Below are 22,841 nucleotides of genomic sequence, written 5' to 3' on the forward strand. Positions count from 1 at the left end.
GTCACACATCACAAGCTGGATAGTGTTCTTTCTATGTTTGTGATGGCAGGGTGGAAGGGAGACAGTGTTAGCAAGCTTGTGAAGCCCCACAACTCATTTTTGGCACATCAGTACACTGCTGCTGCCAGCTGAATCCAGTGGTGCTAGAAAAAGAAAGGTTTCACATGCCACTGAATATATGGCGATTTTTAAGAGTGGCGGGAATTTTAAATCGAGAAAGTTACAAGTAGAAGTTACAGTGATATGAAGAATTTGTCTTCACATTACATACCTAACTTACTGATCATAATGACACTTCCTGTGTGATATTTTGAAATGCATGGAGCATGATACAAATACATTTTGCTTGGCTACAGTATTAGAGGCATTTTAAGTTTAAAGTGGTCAAGGAAGAAAGTTTACATTTTTTGTTAGTTAACTTTAACAAACAATTTTTGAAAAAAACATGCTGTAAAGCAAAGAATTTATGGGGGAATTATTTTGTGGATGAAATAATAAAAGTTTCATTTGCTGAATAATTTACATAGTAAATCATTATTAATACTAACTTTCTGTTAAAGGTAAATAATAGTAAAATGAAGATAGATCAATATTTTGCAAATCTGTTACAAGTAATCAAGATATCCATGGGTGTACTGCCGGTCTACAGTGTCCAACGGGCACAAAATTTCGGCAATCATACATGTCGCCATCATCAGGTGAACTGACGGACTGAGCTCCTGTGAACGTGCCGGCACAGAGATCCGTACGCTATGGCTGCTCAGAGGGAACTGGGTTCAGTTGCGGTGGCCGATTTAAATACCCTACGCCCACGGCGCGCTCCCCCGCTGTCTGCTCCACGGTCGCCCAGTGGAACAGATTGCGACGGTGTCTGAGATGACGTGAGAGTGATGGCTCTGTCCGCCTTCGTCGTCACAACTATACGTTTGCTCGAATTACTCTTGATTAACCCAATTGCTAGTTCCCAAGCCTTGCTAAGATTATAGCCAGAGTCACAGTTTATGAGGTCGTCATTGATGTGAATTTCGATGGCCTCTCTAACAACGCTGTCCCAGTATCTCGATGTCTGTACCAGAATCCTCGTACGTTCATACTCCATAGCGTGATTTTCTGACAAACAATGTTCAGCGATTGCCGACTTGCTCGGATACATCAGTCGAGTGTGCCTCTGGTGTTCACGGCATCGATCCTCAACGGTACGCATTGTCTGACCAATATACGACTTGCCACATTGACACAGAATCTGGTACACGCCAGCCTTCCTCAAACCGAGGTCATCTTTGGCGCTCCCCAGCAGTGCACGAGTTTTATTCGGAGGACAAAAAACAGTTCCGACCTGGTGTTTCTTCAAAATGTGGGCGATTTTCCCTGAGGGTGTGCATGTATATGGAATAAACGCAGTGCCTACCTCCTCCCTCGTGATTTCATCCATCTCCACAGGTTGTGCTGTAGTGGTTGGGCAGAGAGCACGTTGAATCTGCCACTCTGAGTACCCATATTTTTGAAATACGGTTCTCAGAATTCCTGGGGTAGGCTCTCTGTGTCAGAGATTGTGCGCACCCTATGTACTAGAGTTTTAAGTACCCCATTCCTCTGTGAATGGTGGAGGCAGCTTTCTGCGTGCAAATACAGATCAGTGTGTGTTGTCTTCCGATACACCCCATGACCTAGGGTGCCGTCAGCCCTTCTCTTGATCAAGACATCAAGGAAAGGTAATTTACCCTCCATTTCAGTCTCCACAGTGTATTTGATGTTGTGGTGTATGGAGTTTTCCGTTACGTGGACGACACGTTCGTCATATGACCACATGGTATGGATAAACTCCTTGACTTCCTTACACTTCTAAACTCCATACACCCCAACATCAAATTCACTATGGAGACTGAAACAGAGGGTAAATTACCTTTTCTTGACGTCTTGATCAGGAGAAGGGGTGACGGCACCTTAGGTCATGGGGTGTATCGGAAGACAACACACACTGATCTGTATTTGCATGCAGACAGCTGCCACCACCCTTCAAAGAGGAATGGGGTACTTACAACTCTAGTACATAGGATGCGCACTGTCTCTGATGCAGAGAGTCTATCCCAGCAATTGGAACATCTGAGAACTGTATTTCGAAAAAATGGGTACTCAGAGTGGCAGATTCAACGTGCTCTCCGCCCAACCACTACAGCACAACCTGTGGAGATGGATGAAATCACGAGGGAGGAGGTAGGCACTGCGTTTATTCCATATACATGCACACCCTCAGGGAAAATCGCCCATATTTTGAAGAAACACCAGGTCGAAACTGTTTTGTCCTCCGAATAAAACTCGTCCACTGGAGGGGAGCGCCAAAGATGACCTTGGTTTGAGGAAGGCCGGCATGTACCAGATTCTGTGTCAATGTGGCAAGTCGTATATTAGTCAGACGATGCGTACCGTCGAGGATCGATGCCGTGAACACCAGAGGCACACTCAACTGATGTATCCCAGCAAGTCGGCAGTCGCTGAACATTGTTTGTCGGAAAATCACGCTATGGAGTATGAACACACGAGGATTCTGGTACAGACGTCGAGATACTGGGACAGTGTTGTTAGAGAGGCCATCGATATTCGCACCAATGACGACCTCATAAACCGTCACTGTGGCTATAATCTTAGCAAGGCTTGGGAACCAGCGATTGGGTTAATCAAGAGTAAATCGAGCAAACGTATAGTTGTGACGACCAAGGCGCACAGAGCCATCACTCTCATGTCATCTCAGACGCCGTCGCAATCTGTCCCACTGCGCGACCGTGGCGTGGGGCGCGGACAGCGGAGGGAGTGTGCCGCAGGCGGAGGATATTTAAATCGGCCACCACCGCAACTGAACCCAGTTCCCTCTGAGCAGCCATAGTGTACGGATCTCCGTGCCGGCATGTTCACAGGAGCTCAGTCCGTCAGTTCACCTGATGATGGCGACATGTATGATCACCGAAATATTGTGCCCGTTGGACACTGTAGACCGGCAGTACACCCGTGGATATTTTGATTATCAAATATGCTGGGAGAAACTCTAGAATCGCCTGTTACAAGTGGTTCAGTGTACAGAAAAGACAAGAAAATATCATAAGACTTCAGAAGAAAGGAAAGAGAGCACCTCAATAAATGTCTAAATTTCAAACAAAGAAAAAGAGAGGAAGAAAGAGTTGTGAAGAGTATGTACAGAGAAAGTAAAAGCACAACCTCTACTGCAGTCATCAGAACCCTATTTAGGTTCATATAAATCTCCATAAACTTTAAGAAAAGCCGTGAAAAGATTAGAATAGCTTCATCCAGACAGTCCAACTTTGAAATATGCAGTAACAAATACATTAATTGTACCAAGGCCACAACTTCCATAATGTTTAAGTGAACCTTAACAACATAAACTGAATATGAAGGTATTTGAACAAAAGAAGTACACAGATGAATTTTTTTACAACAGAGATGACTATCAAGCACCTGGCAGATGGGATACTAAATTATTTAAAGATCCTGAGAGTAAGAAGCAGAGTCCTGCAAAAAATAGTACAAAGTATTTTCAGCACAGGGAGCTTATAAGAAATTTGAGGCATACTAAAATGGGGCAAATAAATATTTTCATGGACTACATGCTTACACCTCAATGTGTGTGTGTGTGTGTGTGTGTGTGTGTGTGTGTGTGTGTGTGTGAAGATATTATGATAACTCTAGATTACCTGGTGAATGCACTGAAAAAGACAATGAAACAGCACTTTTTCATCAGGTAGGTAGTTATTGGAACACGTAGTCCACTGTGAGTTCATGTGTTCCTGAACTCTCATATAAAGTATCAAAACTAACTCCTAAACTTCACTCCACATTAAATGATGAATCCAGAAGTAAAATGGAAACAATGGATTGGTGTTGACAGGTAAACAATATTTTCAGGAGATAATGTTACCATTGCTGATGTATTAACACAAATTGAGAAGCAAATTTTGTGTTTAATATTCCCCTGCTTCATTAAAAACTCACAATCTGCTGAATTGGGGTGAGCGCAAAATGGATCTCCCAAATATGGACATCTACAGACAGACTTTGTAGATAATTTTTCTCTGATTGATGAAGACAAAATTCGAAGTGCTCATTCATCACATGAACAAGCACAAGGTTCACAAGTTGTGCTTGGAATGGTGCTGGAATATTTTATCATGCAATCATCACTGATGAGATCTAACACATGAAACAGGATCTGTTGCTGTGTTCTCATATAGCTGATCTAAAGAAGAAGTTATCATATCTCAAAATAGTTGATAATTTTTTCAGATGGTTGTACTTCCCTATTTGAAAATAAGTATACATTATCCAGTTTGTGTTCAAAAGTATTTGAAATAGAAATGGACTTATTTCTTGCTGCATGTCATGGTAAAATTGTGATGGATGCTATTGGTGGTGCAGTGAAGAGTGGAACCAGATGAAACACAGAAAATGATATGCCGGCTGGGATAAAGATTTTTATGAATGTGCAAAAAACTCAGACACATAAAAGAATCATGTTTTATGGTACTGAAAGATGACTTCTAAACTACTGAGTAAGTGTAACTTACATTCAGGTCAAAATTTTTGCTCATACCATCCTGAAGTCAAATAAACAAATATCCTCTCATAACTAAGTATGCAAACCATCAAAGATTGTTGGGTATTCAGACACGTAAAATGATTCTTGTGGGGGAATTGGATGCTGCAAATGAACACACAGTTGGAACAGATGCTGACAAGGATGTGTATGTTGATCTGATACATCTTGGATTGTTTGTCACTGCACACATTTTACATGAGAAAGGTATAAAACAATTTCTATGGCATTTGTGGAAATAGAGAAGTTAAGGTAATGCTTTCAAAACCCATTCCAAAGGCTACAATCTGTTCACACAATATACAAGTGACAGCACTTATTCTTAGAACTGAACAAATTTGAACATTAATAAACTAACCAATGATTAATCAAAAAAGCAATAGATGTTATTACTTATGTCTTTAGTATTTGGACATATGACTGTACTGCAAGATAAATCATATCCATTTTTTATGAGAAAATGTAATATAATGGAACTCTGAAAAACTTATGTATTTAAATCATACAATTTATGGACAGTTTTAGTTTTTTAGCCCATCAAAAACTGCATTAAAAATGACTATTTGCATGAGTCGCGTACAGAACCAAGGATGTCTCAAATGCACCTAGTTTTTTTTTATATTTACCTTCAAGTTTTCAAGTTTTAGGTACAATTAATGCATGTCTGAAATAATTAATTCTTCATGTATTCGTATTTTAAAGGCAGGTTGTAATTCAAATAATTTCTGGTTTAAATATAATTTTAAAAGATTCTTTCAGGAGCTACCTTTAATTCCACCACACAACCAACTGTCTGAACGCATTGTCGATCATTTAGAAAAAGAAATGTTACCACAAAATGAAATGAAACTCGTTTTTCATACGTGTGATTGCTCAAAAGGAAACTTGGAATCACTCTCCTCAGCTGAATTTTATTTTTCATACAACTGACATTTAATGATTATGTATACAGTTTATTTCACTAAGGAATCATTGTATCTGTACCCACTTCAATTACCAGGCCTACTGATCGTGCAACACATTCAAATTATTTCAAACATTAATTGGTCAATATTGAGTGCATCAGTCATTTCTACAATGAAGTAAAGAAATTTATTAACTAATATACAAGTCCTATCAATTCTTCATTGCATTTTCTTCATACAAAACAATTTTCAGAATCTTTGGTCATTTGTTGGTAACCTACAAAATATTTTACTGCGTCCTGTGGGTTGTTCATTAAAATTATCTGAACAGAATAGAAACAAAACTTTTGTTTACCTCAGAACAAGAGTAATTAGCCTTTATGTTATACAATTGTCACAACAAAGCTGATCCCACACACCCCTCCTCAAACGTTCTGAGAACCACTGGTGCACAGATTACATTAACCTGTCAATACAGCCATATCCGTTAATGACAAGAAATTAAGAAACATCTAACATTTACTCACCCGTACCCTCACTTAGAGATCAAGATTATTTTGAGAAAATATTAGATTCTTTATACACTTGACAACTGAAGACAATATGACTCATCATCAAACACTTAGCACACATGCACTGAGTTAATTGCGTTGTGAAAGATATGTACAGTACCTATCTATGTTTGTAGTATCTGTACCCAGACACTGGGTTAACAGACCAAGTATTATTTTGAATGTTATACATACTAGTTAGTTGGAGATGAAAGGAAAAACAGTCTGCTAATAGAATGAAAAAAGGTTATGCAGGTGTGTCCATCTGAAGCAAGTATTCAGTTGGTGTATAAGTTTACGACATTTTTCCATAAATTTAATAGACAAATCAGATGCACATAACAGAGACTTATCATCAATGAACTGTTCTCCTTCACTATTTACAGCAGTCTCCCAATGCCGGGGTGACTTTTTGATTCTGTAATTGTAAAAGTCATCTGGTTTTGAGATGAGGAACTCATCGAGCAATGTTGAAAGTGTATTTTCATCTGGAAAGGAAGTGCCTTGAAGGTTGCTCAATAGAGAGCAGAAAAGGCGAAAATATGTGGGTGCAAGATCAAGTGAATAAGATGGGTGTCGAATGACTTAAACCAAGTCCCGTGTACTGTTTTTGGTCAGTCTAGTAGAATGCAGGCATGCATTATGATGAAGTGGCATCATCCTGGTTATTGATCTTGGATTTCATCTGTGAAACATCTCAGTTATTGACATAATTAGCAACAGTAATGAGTGGTTACACCTCTATGGAGCAATTCATACTATACCACACTATTGCTGTCCTGCTACTGTGTTTGGGCTTAACCATTCCTTTTTTTCCCCTTATTTTAGGACAAAGACACCATTTCTTGTCACGATAATGATACAGAACAGGAATGGTTAGTGTTGTTCACAAGCCAATTGATGACAAATAAGCAGAGATATGCATATGGCCATCCTCTGACTTTTCTGTCTTTAGAGCATGTGGTACACATACATCCAAATTTTGAACTTTCCCACTGCACAGAAAATGTCGCAAGATGACAACATTATCAGTTCATTGAATTTGCCAGTTCTCGCGTACAATGACATGAATCATTGTGAATTAATGCTTTTAAGTGGTCTTCATAAAAAAAGCCCCAAAAGTCCTCTTGAACATGGCGAGTCACTAATGATGAAACAGTTCTCCTTAGAATGAAAAGAAAAAAGAAAAAAAAACATTTTCTTGTCAAGCTCTGTCCAATATCTTTAATTAAAAACAGGATCCTAATGTTTCTGGCAGCCTCCACTGCTGCTACCCCTTTACAGTACCCAAGCAGATGAATATGTTAACAGTGCTCTGATTTCTATACTTGGCACTCCACTTTCTAGTGACCACTGATCCATCAGTTTCACCAAATGACAATTTGTAAACTCAGACAAACGAACTCAAAGAGCAACAGTGAACTACAAATAAAAAAATGGTAATTGATAAATTAACCCTCAGCAACTGGAATACCAACATGGGAAACGAAAGTGTTATGAACTAATGCACCAGCCTAATATTCAGGAAAAAAATGAAAAAATATTGGGACACGAAAACAAAAATTTCTTAAGAGTGGCTGAAAACACTGGGGAGAAAAGTGACCATTGATATTAGATCCATCAGCCTCAGCCAGGAAGTGTATACCTGACCGGACTCAGTTTCATCAAATGAACTGTCAAATAAGTCACAAGAATAACCTGATGACAGGAGGACGAACGCTTCTTTTTATGATTGTAACAACCTAATTACTAAAATGTTGTGATAACTTTACAGCATGACTGAAATATGCAGTGGAAGTGGAGAAACTTTATTTACATCAAACTACAACATTGAACTCCCATTTACTTGGGAAGCTACAGTATAATGGTGTTAAGACAATTACACTTAAAAGAACTGACTCTTAGCTTAGGGAGAGAGAGAGAGAGAGAAAAAAAATAAAAACTAAAAAAAAAATAAAAAAATAACTGGGTAATAGTAATAAATGATATCTTGGGAGGAAAACTGAATACAGAATTGGAAAACATTACTTATGATGTCCCACAAGGTTCAGTGTTTGACTTGTCCTGAGCTACATAAATGTTGTGCTGAAGCCATTGGAGGGGCCTTCAAAATTTGCTACATCTGCTGATGACACAACTACACTGACAGGGTGTATACATGGACAAGGAAAATAAATTCCCGGATTTTTCCCGGATTTCCCAGTTGAAAATACACTTTTTCCGTGTTAAGTGACAGTATACATTTCCTCGGCACTGGAAAACTTATGAGTCCTTAGAATGTTTATGGTTTTCTACACAGACGTAGAATTTGCCGGCACTTTAGAAAAGGAAATCCAGGGCGGAAAAAAACACGTTTTGGAAAGATCTTACGTGCAGCAACATGTACGCTGCATTTTTTCATGTTACAGAGGTACGACTTCGAATTCCACCAAACACTGCATTATACTTTCCGAAGCAATGAAATCGAGATTGCGACGCGCTTTTGTAAGCCAGTCATAGCTCATGTCACGTGATCTCGCCACCTGATGACAGCACAGGACACGTGATGTAGTCAACCAATAGCAAGATCACTCTTAAGTAGCGTGAACACACAAAAAGAAAAGTTAACGGTGGGAATTAACAGACATAGTGTTGCTACAAGAAAAACAAAGCTTTCACAAATAATATTTGTCTCTAAGATTAATAAGCTGCAAGAGAAGCTAAGCTTCCACATATAATGCTGATCCTTTTGCGCGTGTTACACTTTGAGATACATCACACAAATGTGCCAGTAAATTTTTTAATAACGACGTAAATGTCTGATCTTCTGGGCTCCAAATTCTTCTAGAATGAGAGTCAAACGCTCTGTGATCTAAGAAATTCATCGTACATTCTCACACATAGTTCATCTTGCATAAAAGGAAATTTACTTTGAAAGTAACACTTTTCAAACCATCATTCGCAATATTTTCCCGTGACCTGTTAGAAATTGGTTCATTTTAGCAGTTCCCAGAGAGTGCCAGATAACAGGCGTCACTGTGCTTGCGCAGCTACGACGCAGGAAGCCCGCATGTTCGTACATGTAAAACATTAAAAGATCTTGCATTATGTCATAAAAGAAACAAGACATCAAAAGATACATCAAATACTTCAAAAGCATCAGAATTTCGTGAACCATACTAAAATGTATAATTTGGCTTAAAGTGCAAAATCTTATGTCCAGATTCAGATGTAAATTTTCTTGAGTACCAGTACTCTATTATCTCATGTTTGGTTCATTATTATGCCATAATGCCATGCACTTGAAATGCAGCGAACAGTTGAAACTAGCCAACAGTGTGAAATTAAACACTTCGTTTCAAATAAATTGACTGCCTCAGCACAAAAATTAAGAAAAGCCAAATCTCTTTAGCAAACAGACAAAAATAACTTCATTGCTCTGCAAGGTGATTAATGCTTGACTGTCAGAAAGGTGGAAATAAAACCTGAAACTAACAACATATTTTAGCCTTCCATAATTATGCAAACGTGTTTTAATTCATTTGGTAGGTCCCAGCCACAGAAATCCTTTTTGTTTACATTTAATGTGAGAGCAATAACCGAAGAGGAAACAGCAAAATCACTAAACGTAAACACAGGTCATGTGGAGACAAACGACCTCCTCACTACAACTCAAGACTGCTCTGTGCATCAGCCCCAGATCTACGATTTCCGAACCGGAGCAATTTAGATAGTGGCGCCAAGCCACACATCTGTAGCCAGAAGTGGGAGAAGGTACTACTCACACGCGACTCAACTGCTCACGCGCAAGAGCCTGCCCGCAACTGCTCAATTGAATCTAATGTAAACAGCTGTCATGTCACGCTTATAGGAGGCAATTTGTTGTTAGGAAGCACTGCATATTTTTCCTAAAGCCTTTGACACAATTTGTGTTGGCAGACACTTGTATCAGCACAGTGTTTTGTTGTTGTATATGGCGCATTTCCTTTGCAACTTAAGTCTTATTCTCATTTTTGTTTCTCTCGTTCATGTTTTGTTGCTGCAGTATTATTCTGCAAAAGCGGGATACAGTAAAATCCTTCGTTAGAGTATTGGCTCTTACCAGTCAAAATCACAAAAATTTAACTGGTAACTAAAGCAATGAAAAATTCCCAGAATTCTAAACAATTCCCGGGTTTTTCCCGGGTCGTATACACGCTGACTGATAACTGATGAACACATTCGTGCCAGAAACAACCAGGAGAATAATGGAACATGCTTGCAACTGGTTTACAGGCAACAGAACAAAAATTCTATCTTTGCACTTACAAAAATACACATCATGCAGCTCCAACCAAATCGAAATGACTCACAGATACAAGGAGGAGATATCAATGACAGACACTGGATAAGGATCCATGTGTGAAGTTCTTTGGCATTCAAATAGATAATAAATTAAGAAGGCCCCAGAATGAGAACAAGTTAACCAAAAAGCTCAGATCTCTTTGCCTTGTAATTATATAAATGTTCCTCCAGAGTTGCAAAAATGCTTCCTTGCGTGCTTTCACTCAGTACTAACCTATAGGACAATCTTATAGAGCAGGGCAGCATGCAATAGGGACGTAATGTGATGTCGACAACTGAACATTGCATAAACCTCTTCACGCACCTTGGATATCTTGCACCAATTGTTGGTATTTATGTTAAATAACAATATAAATATTTTATTTATTTCGAGAGGGCCATTTCAGAAGATAATTCCAAAAACAAATCAAAAATCCAAAAGAAGCCATCAGTATTGTCTTTAGGTGAGTGACACTGAATGGATCATCTTGACAAGTTTACCAATTTGTTGACCCCATTCCAATTTGAAATTCAAGCAGACACCAAGGAATTGTACATAGTACATTTCATTTAGTGAATGACCTGTAGTATCTACTTCTATCAGTAGTAGGTCATTTCTGATTGCTTTCAATCATATAAAATGAGTCCTCAAAGGATAAGACATGGATCTGTAGTGGTAAACCAGTTGTACACCTCATCAGCTATCATGTGATCTGTGCCTTGTTAGGTTGAGGATGGGAATTTTGACTGATATGCCTGTGCCATTAGCAGACATTATACTACGTAAAACAACTTGATGGGAAATTAATAAGATTGCTGAAGTATCTGAGTGACAAATTATATGAACAGCCACTGTATGAAGAACATAAATGGAGAAGCAGCCAGAATAAAAACAACTAGAGTAGCTGTAAAATGAGCCCATAAATGGTGCCCTGCAGAGAACCATTAGAATGAAGGAGAATCAAGAAATTAGTTGATATGCCAGATGGTGATCAATCAGTAAGTATGGAATGAATCAACTATGATAGCAGCTGGAATTAAGTTACATATAAATGCTCACTTTGTTAATAATTAACTACTGTTCTTGAAACAAGTAACAACAATAGTAAGGGTAACGTGCTGTAATGTAGAAAACTGGAAGTTTGTTGGTGGTGATCATGAACTGTTATTCAACTTATGTAATGTGGTGAAGGAACATTTTAGTCATATTAAAACTGAATTGAATATGAAGACTATAGAATTCTGTAACAAACTGAAGAAAGTGGACAATATTAGAAAACACAAAGATGAACCGAAAATAAAAGGGATGGAAAATAATCAGAAATAAGAGTATCTGGATGGTGTGACACTGCATCAGAACCTGTATAAAAGAGCACTTCTTAACAGTGATCTGCCTGAAGGATCGATCAGCTACAAGGGGCTGCAGATCCGACCTTGAAATGTCCTTCAGCTCACAGTATAATATCTTCTTTCCTGGTGGGGGTTTCTGAAAGGCTCCAAGTGCCTCCTCTTCCAACAATTTGGATTAACTATGATGCTACATGAAAACAGCAGTTAGTTTCCTGAACTGACATGCTTGCGAATGCATGGCTCAAATCTGTCATCTGGATGCTTAACAAGCTAAAAAGAATATTCATATATGTGATCAGTAAATGAAGAATCTGATCCTATACACAGCTGTGAAAAGTGATTTAATATTGTATATGCATGCATATAAATCATATGGTTCTTTTGTAAATAAAGGCTTTGCTGGCATGTATTGAAGTAACAATCTTACCCCAATTCTGCATCTTTATTTATGACACAGTTATAGCCTTGTGAAAAGTGATGATTTTAAACATCCTGAGGAATTGCTTATACAAGTATAATTTGTTTTAGTAAAATATGCTAACATTAATTTGTCTTTATGTCTTGCAATTTCCATGAAATTACATTTGCTTTCAACACTAACCTCTACCCGGGCCAAAGATGGTGTGTGTTATGGTCGTTCATTCTTTGATTTACACATTGCTTTTCATAAATGATGTGGATGCATGTGGAATGAGCTAGACTGAAAATTTAAAGGCAGAAGCTCCCACAGCAATTTACTTCTGTGAAGTATACCGGCAACCATCTTTGTGAGACTAGTGCCCATCTACTCACACTGCAAATAGATGATTTTGTACATAGGTGTATGTACATTAACTACTATGGAAAGTATCACTGTTGCTCATACTACATTACTCAGCTACTTATTTACCTAGTATTTCCACATACATCGATACTCCGCCTAATGGTGTGTGGTGGCGAGTACCCCGTACTGCCGCTGGTCACTTCCTGTCCCATTCCACTCACAAATAGAATGAGGGAAGAAGATCATATATGTGACTCCATAAGAGCCATGAGCTCTCGTATTTTATAATCGTGGTCCTTACACGCAATGTATGTTGGAGACAACAGAATCGTTCAGCAGTCAGCTTCAAATGGCAGTTCTTTTAAGTTTTTTCAATATCATTCCTCCATCTGAGCTCATGAAGCATTTCCATAATACTTGTGTGTTGTTTAAACTTATCAGTAACAAATCGAACAGCCTGCCTCTGAATTTCTTCTCCAGCAAAGGATTAATACACTTTTACAGAGAAATTATGTCTGTTGTCTATTTATTGCTGAAGTCGAAACCCATTCAACACAAAAACTGAAGTTAAGTGGAAGTTGCATCCCCGAGACAAATTATTCTGATGAGCGCAAGAGAGTCGCTAATAAGGTAGTACTGAAGTGTTGTTTTAGATACATGATATCTACTGAAAACTAAATATTCCCGTTTATCCACTCTACAACCAATCAAAGCAGCAAAACCACGCCCTCATACTCTACACACAGAATATGAAGGGACCCAACTCACTGAACGTAAGAATGAAAAATATACTTATGCTTAGTTACATATTCATTCCACATGCATTCATCCAAATGACTCTGCAGAACACTGTGCTCTCTCTCACCTCACCCCACACCTTACTGTTTGCAATATCATTCCTTTGTATAACACCTTATTCTACAATTAGCTGTGTTTTACTGGAACTGGCTGAAGGTTGTAACTATCACATTTATCTGAACATACAACAGTCTGATACTCTCCGATTAGTCACTACATAGTCTGTCTGTGTTCTTTCCCAGAACACCTGCTCCCAACTCACATTTCTGCCATCCACTTTTCTGCATGATGCTTGACAGTTTCAAAAGATGATTCCCCCCATTTCAATGATCACATCTCTGAATCTCACTTTTCCATATCTTCACTATAGCTGAACCAATTTCTTTGTATGATAAAAATCAAGCATCAGCAGTCTAATGCCTTGCCTTAACTATACCATGTAACAAGTGGATGGCACAGCCATAACCAGCATTTCAAAACAAAACCAGAGAAAAGAGAAAAGAAATATCTTTGAGACTGTCTTACATCTCTAAAACCATGTGCCATTACAAACCAACCTCCACATTAGAATTTTCAAGCACTGCCATATAAGCCCATCATGAAATTTAGCTGTCGGAACCTTAATGCAAGACATGGGCTTTCAGTTAGCAGCACATCTGTATCAGCCTACAATAGCACCAAAACTTTGGAGAAATTCAAACAACTGAGAATCACTCTTCAACAGCACAAAGGGATAAAAATCAATGCAACTTCTTTATGTCAACATCTAATCGCATGAATCTCTCACTAGGTGATGAGTCCTTTCTACTATTATCTTCCTCACTAATGGTATCTTCACATATGATAGCAATTACAATCAAGAAAATAATAAAACACAGGAAATAATAATATGCAATGAATGCACATCAAAATTAAGCCTGACAAACAAATTTCCAATGGAGAAACAACACATCTGATGTAGGAACTAGTTTGGACAGGTTTTCAGAAAAAAATTCAGTGGTCACTGTAAATCAGGTACCTAGGTGTACAGTAACGAAGACTTGCTCTAGCTTCTCATACAATTACTTAATAAAATTCCCAATTCTACCATTACTACAGAATCTTGCTCGCCATGTGCCAATATCAAAATGATCAGCTCTATTTTTATGCATCATTAAGCCCTAGCATTTTATGCTCCTGACCACAAAGACTGCATGTCACTCCAACTGGCGGAGCTAAGATGTTGACTTCACAACTGCATGTGCTACTCAGGATCACCGTCACGGTCCAGATTCTACTTGTAGATCCACTCAGGTGCCTAGCACTATTCAGTCTAAGTTATGTATTTTCAATGTAACAACTGGAGTACATGTCATTGATTTCAGTGCCAACCACATGACACGGTTTCCCAGGCCACACAATCAGCAACACACTGTTCTGCACGCTTGCATTGGGAGCAGCACTCCATGCAGCATAAGACACTATATCTGCATCTCTGACCCTGGTGCCACAGAGCCTTCTTGTACGACCTGTGACCTCTCTGGCTGAATATGAAGGCCAGTATGGTCTTTTCTATTCTCACAATAAGTGGTCACCAACTACAATCCAGCCACTTTGACAACTACAGCTATGCCCTAGGACACGCTACGGTTCATTGTTTTGGCCATGCTCCTAGTTTGCACATCACTGACTACTATGCATAGCGTTCTCATTTTTGTAAAACCTTTTTTTGTAGAACAACACTTCTACTGTTTTACTTGCTGACCTGTCTACTTGTAATGCCAATACACCACTCTCATTTGTTTAAAATGCCATATGAGTCTCTTTGACATTAAGTCAGTCTGTAAGCTGTGAATCAGCTGCACTCTTTTGCATACTGTCTGAGCTGTGTGCTTCTATAATCACCATGCAATTTCAGTGTCTGAAGAAGCCAACATTTCAGTGTCTGAAGAATCTTTTACAGCCATAGGAAGCTTGTTAAAGAGAACTGAGATCAAGAGTGAATGTCTACCCAACCTTCTGCAGTTGTGTGTTTAATGTTCCCCAATCTTCATCTAATTTTATTCATGTGACATGTTTTCAATGTGAGCACCTTTTTCCCTCAGCAAGGTTATAAAGCATATTATGACAAGTAATCATTCTTCTTTAGAGCTGCCATATCTCTAATGGTGAGGTCATACATGGCTTCATCTATGAACAGTAATTCACCAAAAGTCATACACAGAGTCTCTCTCTGACTGACAAATTTATAACAAATAGAACAGGTACCACAGAAGCTGCCCACAATATGTACAGGTTGTGGCCAAGGTATCAGGGGTAATCTATAACACATGAATTTTAACTTCTTTCAAAATGCAAAAAAAGTTTTGGGACAAACCCATGAATAGCTATGATTCACTCAGAAGGCAAGAATGCCCAACATTCTTTTGAATTGTATTAGTCCCAAGTTACTGAAAAGAGGAATATTTCTCAAATGACCTATGGTTAAAGTTCACACTTTGTCTAAATGTGAAGTGTATCTATCACACACTGCCATTATACAATATGTTTGATATCAACAATGGCTATGGAAAACAGGATTATACCAGCCCCAGCCACCAGTTAACTCCATCTCTATTTAAAAGTCAGCATGTAATAGGTAATATGGAAGTCAAGTGGATGAGTAGAAGAATACTCTACAATTACAAACAGTAACAAGTTCCACAAAACTGACAGTCTGTGAGAATTGCACTGCAATACATCCTTTACTCTACACAATTAACGGATCACTTTTTGCCTCACTCTGCATGCAATAATTCAGGGATGTAAATACTTACAATATTCTCGGTTACATTCACTTCAACATTTACTTCAGGATCCTCCTTGACAACATCAGTGGACCAAGATAGTTCCAATAGGTCTTCAACACACTGAAAAAAGAAAACAATCTCTGAATTATAACTGCTTGCTAACTTCTGTACAAATGACACAGCTCTCAATATTCCTTTCTTATGAATATTGTCTAGCTTTGCACAGATTCTTATCACTTGGTAAAAGTGTGTCATAACGCATTCAAATCAGTTCTTATGTCTCTCGTTATGCTAACAGCCACTGAGTAGTATTTATATTGGGAAGCTTTCACTTTCTATTCCTGTCATATAACCTACACTGATTTCAGTGGCACTAGAGTCTACTCTATTGCGTGGTCATACTCCCATTTACAAAGACGTTATATGTGTGCGTCAACATTTCAAAATTAAACTCAGATAAATATATCTAAAAACAAAGATGTAGTGACTTACCAAATGAAAGTGCTGGCAGGTCGACAGGCACACAAACAAACACAAACATACACACAAAATTCAAGTTTTCGCAACAAACTGTTGCCTCATCAGGAAAGAGGGAAGGAGAGGGAAAGACGAAAGGATGTGGGTTTTAAGGGAGAGGATAAGGAGTCATTTCAATCCCGGGAGCGGAAAGACTTACCTTAGGGGGAAAAAAGGACAGGTATACACTCGCACACACGCACACACACACACACATATCCATCCATGTGTGGATTCAACAAGCCAACCATCTCTGTCCATCTGCTCTGCCCTATCTCTGTCCATGTTTTCCTGCCACCTCTTTCCTGATGAGGCAACAGTTTGTTGCGAAAGCTTGAATTTTGTGTGTATGTTTGTGTTTGTTTGTGTGCCTGTCGACCTGCCAGCACTTTCATTTGGTAAGTCACTACATCTTTGTTTTTAGATATATTTTTCCTACGTGGAATGTTTCCCTCTATTATAACCATATCCATCCATGTGTGGATGGATATATATATGTGTGTGTGTGTGTGTGTGTGTGTGTGTGTGTGTGTGTGCGCGCGCGCGCGTATACCCGTCCTTTTTCCCCCCTAAGGTAAGTCTTTCCGCTCCCGGGATTGGAATGACTCCTTACCCTCTCCCTTAAAACCCACATCCTTTCGTCTTTCCCTCTCCTTCCCTCTTTCCTGATGAGGCAACAGTTTGTTTCGAAAGCTTGAATTTTGTGTGTATGTTTGTGTGCCTGTCGACCTGCCAGCACTTTCATTTGGTAAGTCACTACATCTTTGTTTTTGGATATATTTTTCCTACGTGGAATGTTTCCCTCTATAATAACCATATCATTAATTTAAACTCAGATAATATAGAGATGCCAATAATCTTCTAGCCGTAAACCCATAAATAAGATGGCTTTTTGGTCATTAATCTAATGAAAATGGCAGTCCACACATTATATCAAAATTAACCAAATTTAATGCTATTTACAAAGCTTCTTGCTCTGTCATCATGTATTTTCAGTGCCTGCTCTTTAGGGAACAATGCAAATTTGTCATGTGTACTGGAGGAAAATCACAAGGAATTACATACAGCCAATGCAAGATTTCAGTAATGATGTAAGTACTTCAGTGAACAGTGACTAGGAAGTCTAAAATATATACCCACAGGTATCTATAGTTCCAAATGTTCTGTTATAGCACTATGAAACAGAGGCCATTACTTCCAATAGGAAGCCTTCCTTGCTCTGTTCATATCAAATATGTATTTAAAGCACTCATTACATACAATAACAATAAAAAATTGAAGAAGGGTAATGGTTACTAAAAATATGCTTGTTACAAGGGCAGATAAAATATTATTGGTAACAAGCAAGACATAGCAAATCTAACTAGAGTCAACTGAAAGTCCACAAAAATTCTTGAAAATAGCTGGTATCACAGGTTACAATTGTTCACCATCCATGGTAATTTAGCTTGAATGCCCCACATTTGTATCAGGACATACTTGCTACACTTCATGCACAATACAGTGTTTGTGCTAACAGCTGCATTACACTCAGAGCCATCCACATGTTGTTTCAGTTCTGTATCTTGCTTTACCCAAACACTAGGTCCTTCAGCCTTCCCTGGGTGTTCAAGACAGTGAAAAAAAGCAAACAAGTGAAGTGATCACGGCTTCTGTGCCTTATTCCTACATGGCTACTTCTTAGAGAGGAGTAGGGGAGCAGGAAAAGAGAGAGAGAGAGAGAGAGAGAGAGAGAGAGAGAGAGAGAGAGAGAGAGAGAGAGAAGTACCTTCAAACTGATCTTGTGCAGGTAGAAGCTGACAAGGCCATAACACTAATAATCACACGTATTCATCAATTAGAACCAGGCAGCAAGAAAATGTGGGTGCCACAATTCAAATATTTGAAACCAAAGCTTTGTTTATTCTTGAATGCAGGCACAACAGAAGGAGACTGCCCACCAAATATAAACCAAAATTAGTTCTTATGTATCAAGCAGAAATCAGCATACACAGTATCCATACATATTATGGAAGTGGATGTGTTTCACATCTCCTCCTAAACCACTGCACTGGCTTCAACCAAACGAGGTACACATATACTTACCATCTAGACAAAATTACGAAGAAGGTAAGAACCAGCATTCTCGTATGTACGTGAGTGACAATGTGAAGAGAGCAGGGGGAGGAACAACAAACAGAAAGAGGTGGCAGGAAAACATGGACAGAGATAGGGCAGAGCAGATGGACAGAGATGGTTGGCTTGTTGAATGATTAACGGGACCAAAATACTAGGACATCTGTCCCTTCTTCCATGAACAAACAGGCCTACGTGATTGTAGATGGGAGAGAGCCAACCACACACAACCCAGATGAAGAAAACCCCAAGGCAAGGCAAGGTCAACAAAGCTGATGAGATACAGAAAGAAGAAAGGGAGACAGAGGAAAAAAGACAGGCAACATGCCCCATTTAGGGAGCAGCTGGAAGCCCAAGAGATCAGAATGCAATGAGTGGTCATACATCCCCCAATCCCCACCACTTACCAGATGTACTCGACTCAGAAGCTGCCTAGGAAAAGCTAGCAACACAAACAGGGCAAGAGAAGCACAGCGACAAAAGATGAATTACTGTAACACGTCATGCGAGAGGGGGAAGAAGCAGAAAAGAGCAGGTAGGGTGATAATCGAGCTGGACCACCAAGCCCCAACTGTCACAGTCTTGACTGGGCAGAGACGGCAACAGTTTTCTGCCAACCTTTCAATGGGCCAATAAGGTCAAGAGACTCTCACTCAAAGAGAATGGTAAAAGCCCTCTTCATGAATAAAACATAAAACTACGTCAGCCACTGAGGCATCATCTCCTAACACCACAGGTAGCGAGTTTAGGATTCCACCACAGGGTGGCTATGTTGGGACAGTACAGCAAAATGTGGACCACTGTTGAATGGAAACCACAACAACAGTGGGGTGGAGGAGAAGACTATGAGCCAGCCAGGTATGGCTGGAATGGAGCTATCAAATGACACTAGAATCCTTTTCAGAGACCTACATGGAGGACCACCATAGATTAATAATCTCCTTTATCACTGATAGTTAGGTGAAGTCAGAATGATCCATTGCATATTCCACATTCCTAAAACTTGATGGTGTAACACCAATCAGAGGTCTGTTTCCAGAATAGTGATTGCTCGAGCTGGTTTACCATATCCAGTTTGGCCAAGCTACCATCAAGTTTATTCTCTGAGATCCCAACCTGATATGGGGTCAAGACAATGATCACTGAGCTACACTGGCAAAAATCTGGAATTCCCATTGACTGAGAAGTGAAGACCAGTCCTAAAAAGCGGTATGTCCCTGCCACAGGGAGTAGTTGGTCAAGATAAAGGTCTGGTTGTGAATGAACCGTACGACATCAACAGAAGTCCATGACATGAGTCTTGGCAGCTGAAAACTGAAAGACATGGGTGAGCGCCCATTACTGTGCCTTTCATAAGGTGCCTTGTAGCCTACATTAAGTGACACCCACACTAGAGAAGTGATAGTATGGGCGAAAGTTGTCAGCATACAGGGAGAATGATACTGAGGACCTCACAGCTGCTGGTGATCCTTGGCAGCAATTAGAAAGTCAGTGGCACTCAGTACAGAGTCCTGTGGAATCACGTTCTCTTGTATATGGTGGTGGGGGTGAGAGGTGTTGGGAGAAGAACTAACTTGAACCCAGAATATACAGTGCGACAGGAAATTCTGGATAAAAATTGGGAATTATCCTGAGACCCCACTCATGTGAGGTAGCAAGGCTATTGTGCCACCTAGGTGTCGTATGCCTTTTGGAGGTTGCAGAAAATTGCTATAAGCCATTGACATTGGGCAAAAGCTGTTTGGATTGCATATTGTAGGCAAACGGAACTAGCAGAAGGGGAACACCTTGACAACCTGGGATGTAACCAGAAGACCTCAAGACCATAGCCACAAGTTTATTGTGCATTCAAACAACTTACAGAGAACATTGGTGAAACTTACTTAGCAGTAATTGCCAATCTGTAGATGGTGCTTACCCAGTTTCAGCACTGGGACAGTGATACTTTCTCATCATTGCAACGAGAACTGGCCCTCTGTCCAGATGCAGCTAAAGATGGCAAGGATATGATGCTGACAATCCACTGATAGGTGCTAGATCATTTGGTTGTGGATGGGACCGGAACCTGGCCCTGGGCCTGTATCAGGGCAGAGTGCTAGGACACTGATGAATTTACGCTCATTGAAAGGAGCTTTATATGGCTCCAGGTGGCATGAAAAAATCCCTTTTGCTCCACCCACACTGCCTGAGAACATGAAAGACGGGTTGATAATCTTCAGATGCTGTGACTCGAGCATAATGCAGAGCAAAACATTCGGCAATGGCATCCGGGTCAGTGGAGACAGTGCCATTAAAATTAATAGCAGTTCCACCTACTAGGGACTGGTGCGAATAGGGACACCTGGTCTTAGGCCAAACTTGCGAAGGGGAGGTATGTGGTCCGATGGTTGAGACATACTGATTCCAACACTCCTCATTTTATCAGGTGACACACCCAGGCATGAAGCCATTTAAAGTCAATGAGATGTTCCATCAATGGGTGCCACTTACAGTGCTGTAGAGTCTGCCTGCTATCTCTAATGGCCTCTGCAATTTCTGATGGCCACCGGGTACTCTCTTCTGCCAAAGCAGGCTTGAAGAACAGGGGAATACTGTATCAGTTGCCTAAGGAATGGCTGTAATTATATTCTGGACTGCCTCGTTGAGGTCTCCATGCAGTGGGGAGTCATGGCAGACAACAGAGGCAAAAGCACTCCAGTCAGCAAAGTTGAGAGTCCATCTGGGCAGTCATCTAGGGTAATGTTGCTGACAGAGGGACAGGAAGATTGCAAAGTGGTCGCTAATACACAAGTCATCATGGATTCCCCAGTGGATGGATGGGAGAAGACAAGGGCTGCAAATGGAAAGGTCAGTGGCTGATAAAGCCCTGTGTGCAATGCTGAAGTGTGTGGGAGTGCCAGTATTTAACTGACAAAGGCCAAGATGCGCCAGTAAGTTTCTGAGGTCTTTACCATGGCCAGTGATGGTGGTTCCACCCCACAAAGGGTTATAGGCGTTGAGATCACCCAAGATTAAGAAAGATGGGGGAGCTGAGAAACCAATCCCAACAGTAAGTCATGAGACATTTCAGCATTAGGAGGGAGGTGAACTCTGCATACAGTACTACCCTGAAATGCCCTTACTCTAACAGCCACAGGCTACAAAGGTGTATCAAGATGCAAAAGTTCACTATATATAGTGTCCAGAACATATCTGCAAACTCCATTCTGGGTTCCATTGTGTGGTTTGAATCAGGGCTTCAAGGGCCACCAAAATCTCTGCCTCCACCACAGAAGCTGAACAGGCAGGATCTGCTGGGGTGGAGGCCACTGGAAGGTCCTGCTTCATGGCGGATGTCTTGTCTCTCCTCTCCTTAGAGGATTTTGATGATGGAGAGGGCTTCTCTGAAACAGTTTCAGATAAACATGATGACTGAAGATCTGCTACCAGCACCCTGTGGCTCCTTCAGTCACTGGCTGGTGTCCAGCTGTAGACCAGCAAAACCCTGGGAAGAAAGTGTCCCAAAGGTCCCATTCCTTGCAAGAGAAGCTGGACATTCGTTATTCACCTGAGGCTGGGGGTGGGGCTGATGTCCCTAGTGGGAAGATATCGATTCCAAAGGAGGTGTGGGGAAAGGAGCAAGCCCTCAAACCATCGGGAGGGGGGGGGGGGGGGGGGGCAGGCACAGTTTAGCATCCCTGAAGGCTCACTGTAAAAAGAGTAGTAGGCAAGAGTACCACTGGCAAACGGGAGATGTCTTTGTAGCTATTGCATACGACATTGTTGTACATGCTGGGTGTAACTGCTTGCACTTCTTTTTGGCCTCTTGGTCAGTAAGTTTGTCCTGAGTCTTGTATTTCTGCATTTTCTTTGCTCTCTGGAAAACAGTGTGAACTGATGAGAAGGGAGTGCGGCACTTTCCACAGTTGACACAGCTTGGGGGAGGGGCACAATGGGCATTTTCATGCAGTGCTCGTCCACAATCTCTACAAATGGGGCTAGTGCTGCAAGGCAAAGACACGCAACCAAATTTCAAGCACTTGAAACACCACATAGGTGAGGTGGGTGGGCGGAGGTACGTGGACATACTGTTTCACACCTTGACCTTTTCAGCCAATCTATCGCCCTCAAAGGCCAAGATCAAGGCACTGGTAGCAACCCTATTGTTTTTTGGAGCCCTGTCACTCCAAG

At 40.3% G+C, this 22,841-nt stretch overlaps 1 protein-coding gene across 7 annotated transcripts in view; it reads right to left on the minus strand.

The window, feature by feature from the left end:
• The window catches only part of LOC124720096 (zinc finger protein 99-like), a 158,006-nt gene that overhangs the window by 83,109 nt on the left and 52,056 nt on the right, over positions 1 to 22,841 (minus strand). For 6 of the 7 annotated variants that reach the window (XR_007006062.1, XM_047245385.1, XM_047245387.1 and 3 more), the window contains one exon: positions 16,068 to 16,160. Coding sequence is in view for 4 of the 7 variants with exons in the window: in XM_047245385.1 (XP_047101341.1) it covers positions 16,068 to 16,160 (93 nt within the window). In the remaining 3 variants the exon portion in view is untranslated. Of the gene's footprint in view, positions 1 to 16,067; positions 16,161 to 22,841 lie in introns of those variants that run through there. The other variant, XM_047245386.1, reaches the window with a different exon arrangement.

Source organism: Schistocerca piceifrons, chromosome 11 (assembly GCF_021461385.2).
Source record: "Schistocerca piceifrons isolate TAMUIC-IGC-003096 chromosome 11, iqSchPice1.1, whole genome shotgun sequence".
NCBI lineage: Eukaryota > Metazoa > Arthropoda > Insecta > Orthoptera > Acrididae > Schistocerca > Schistocerca piceifrons.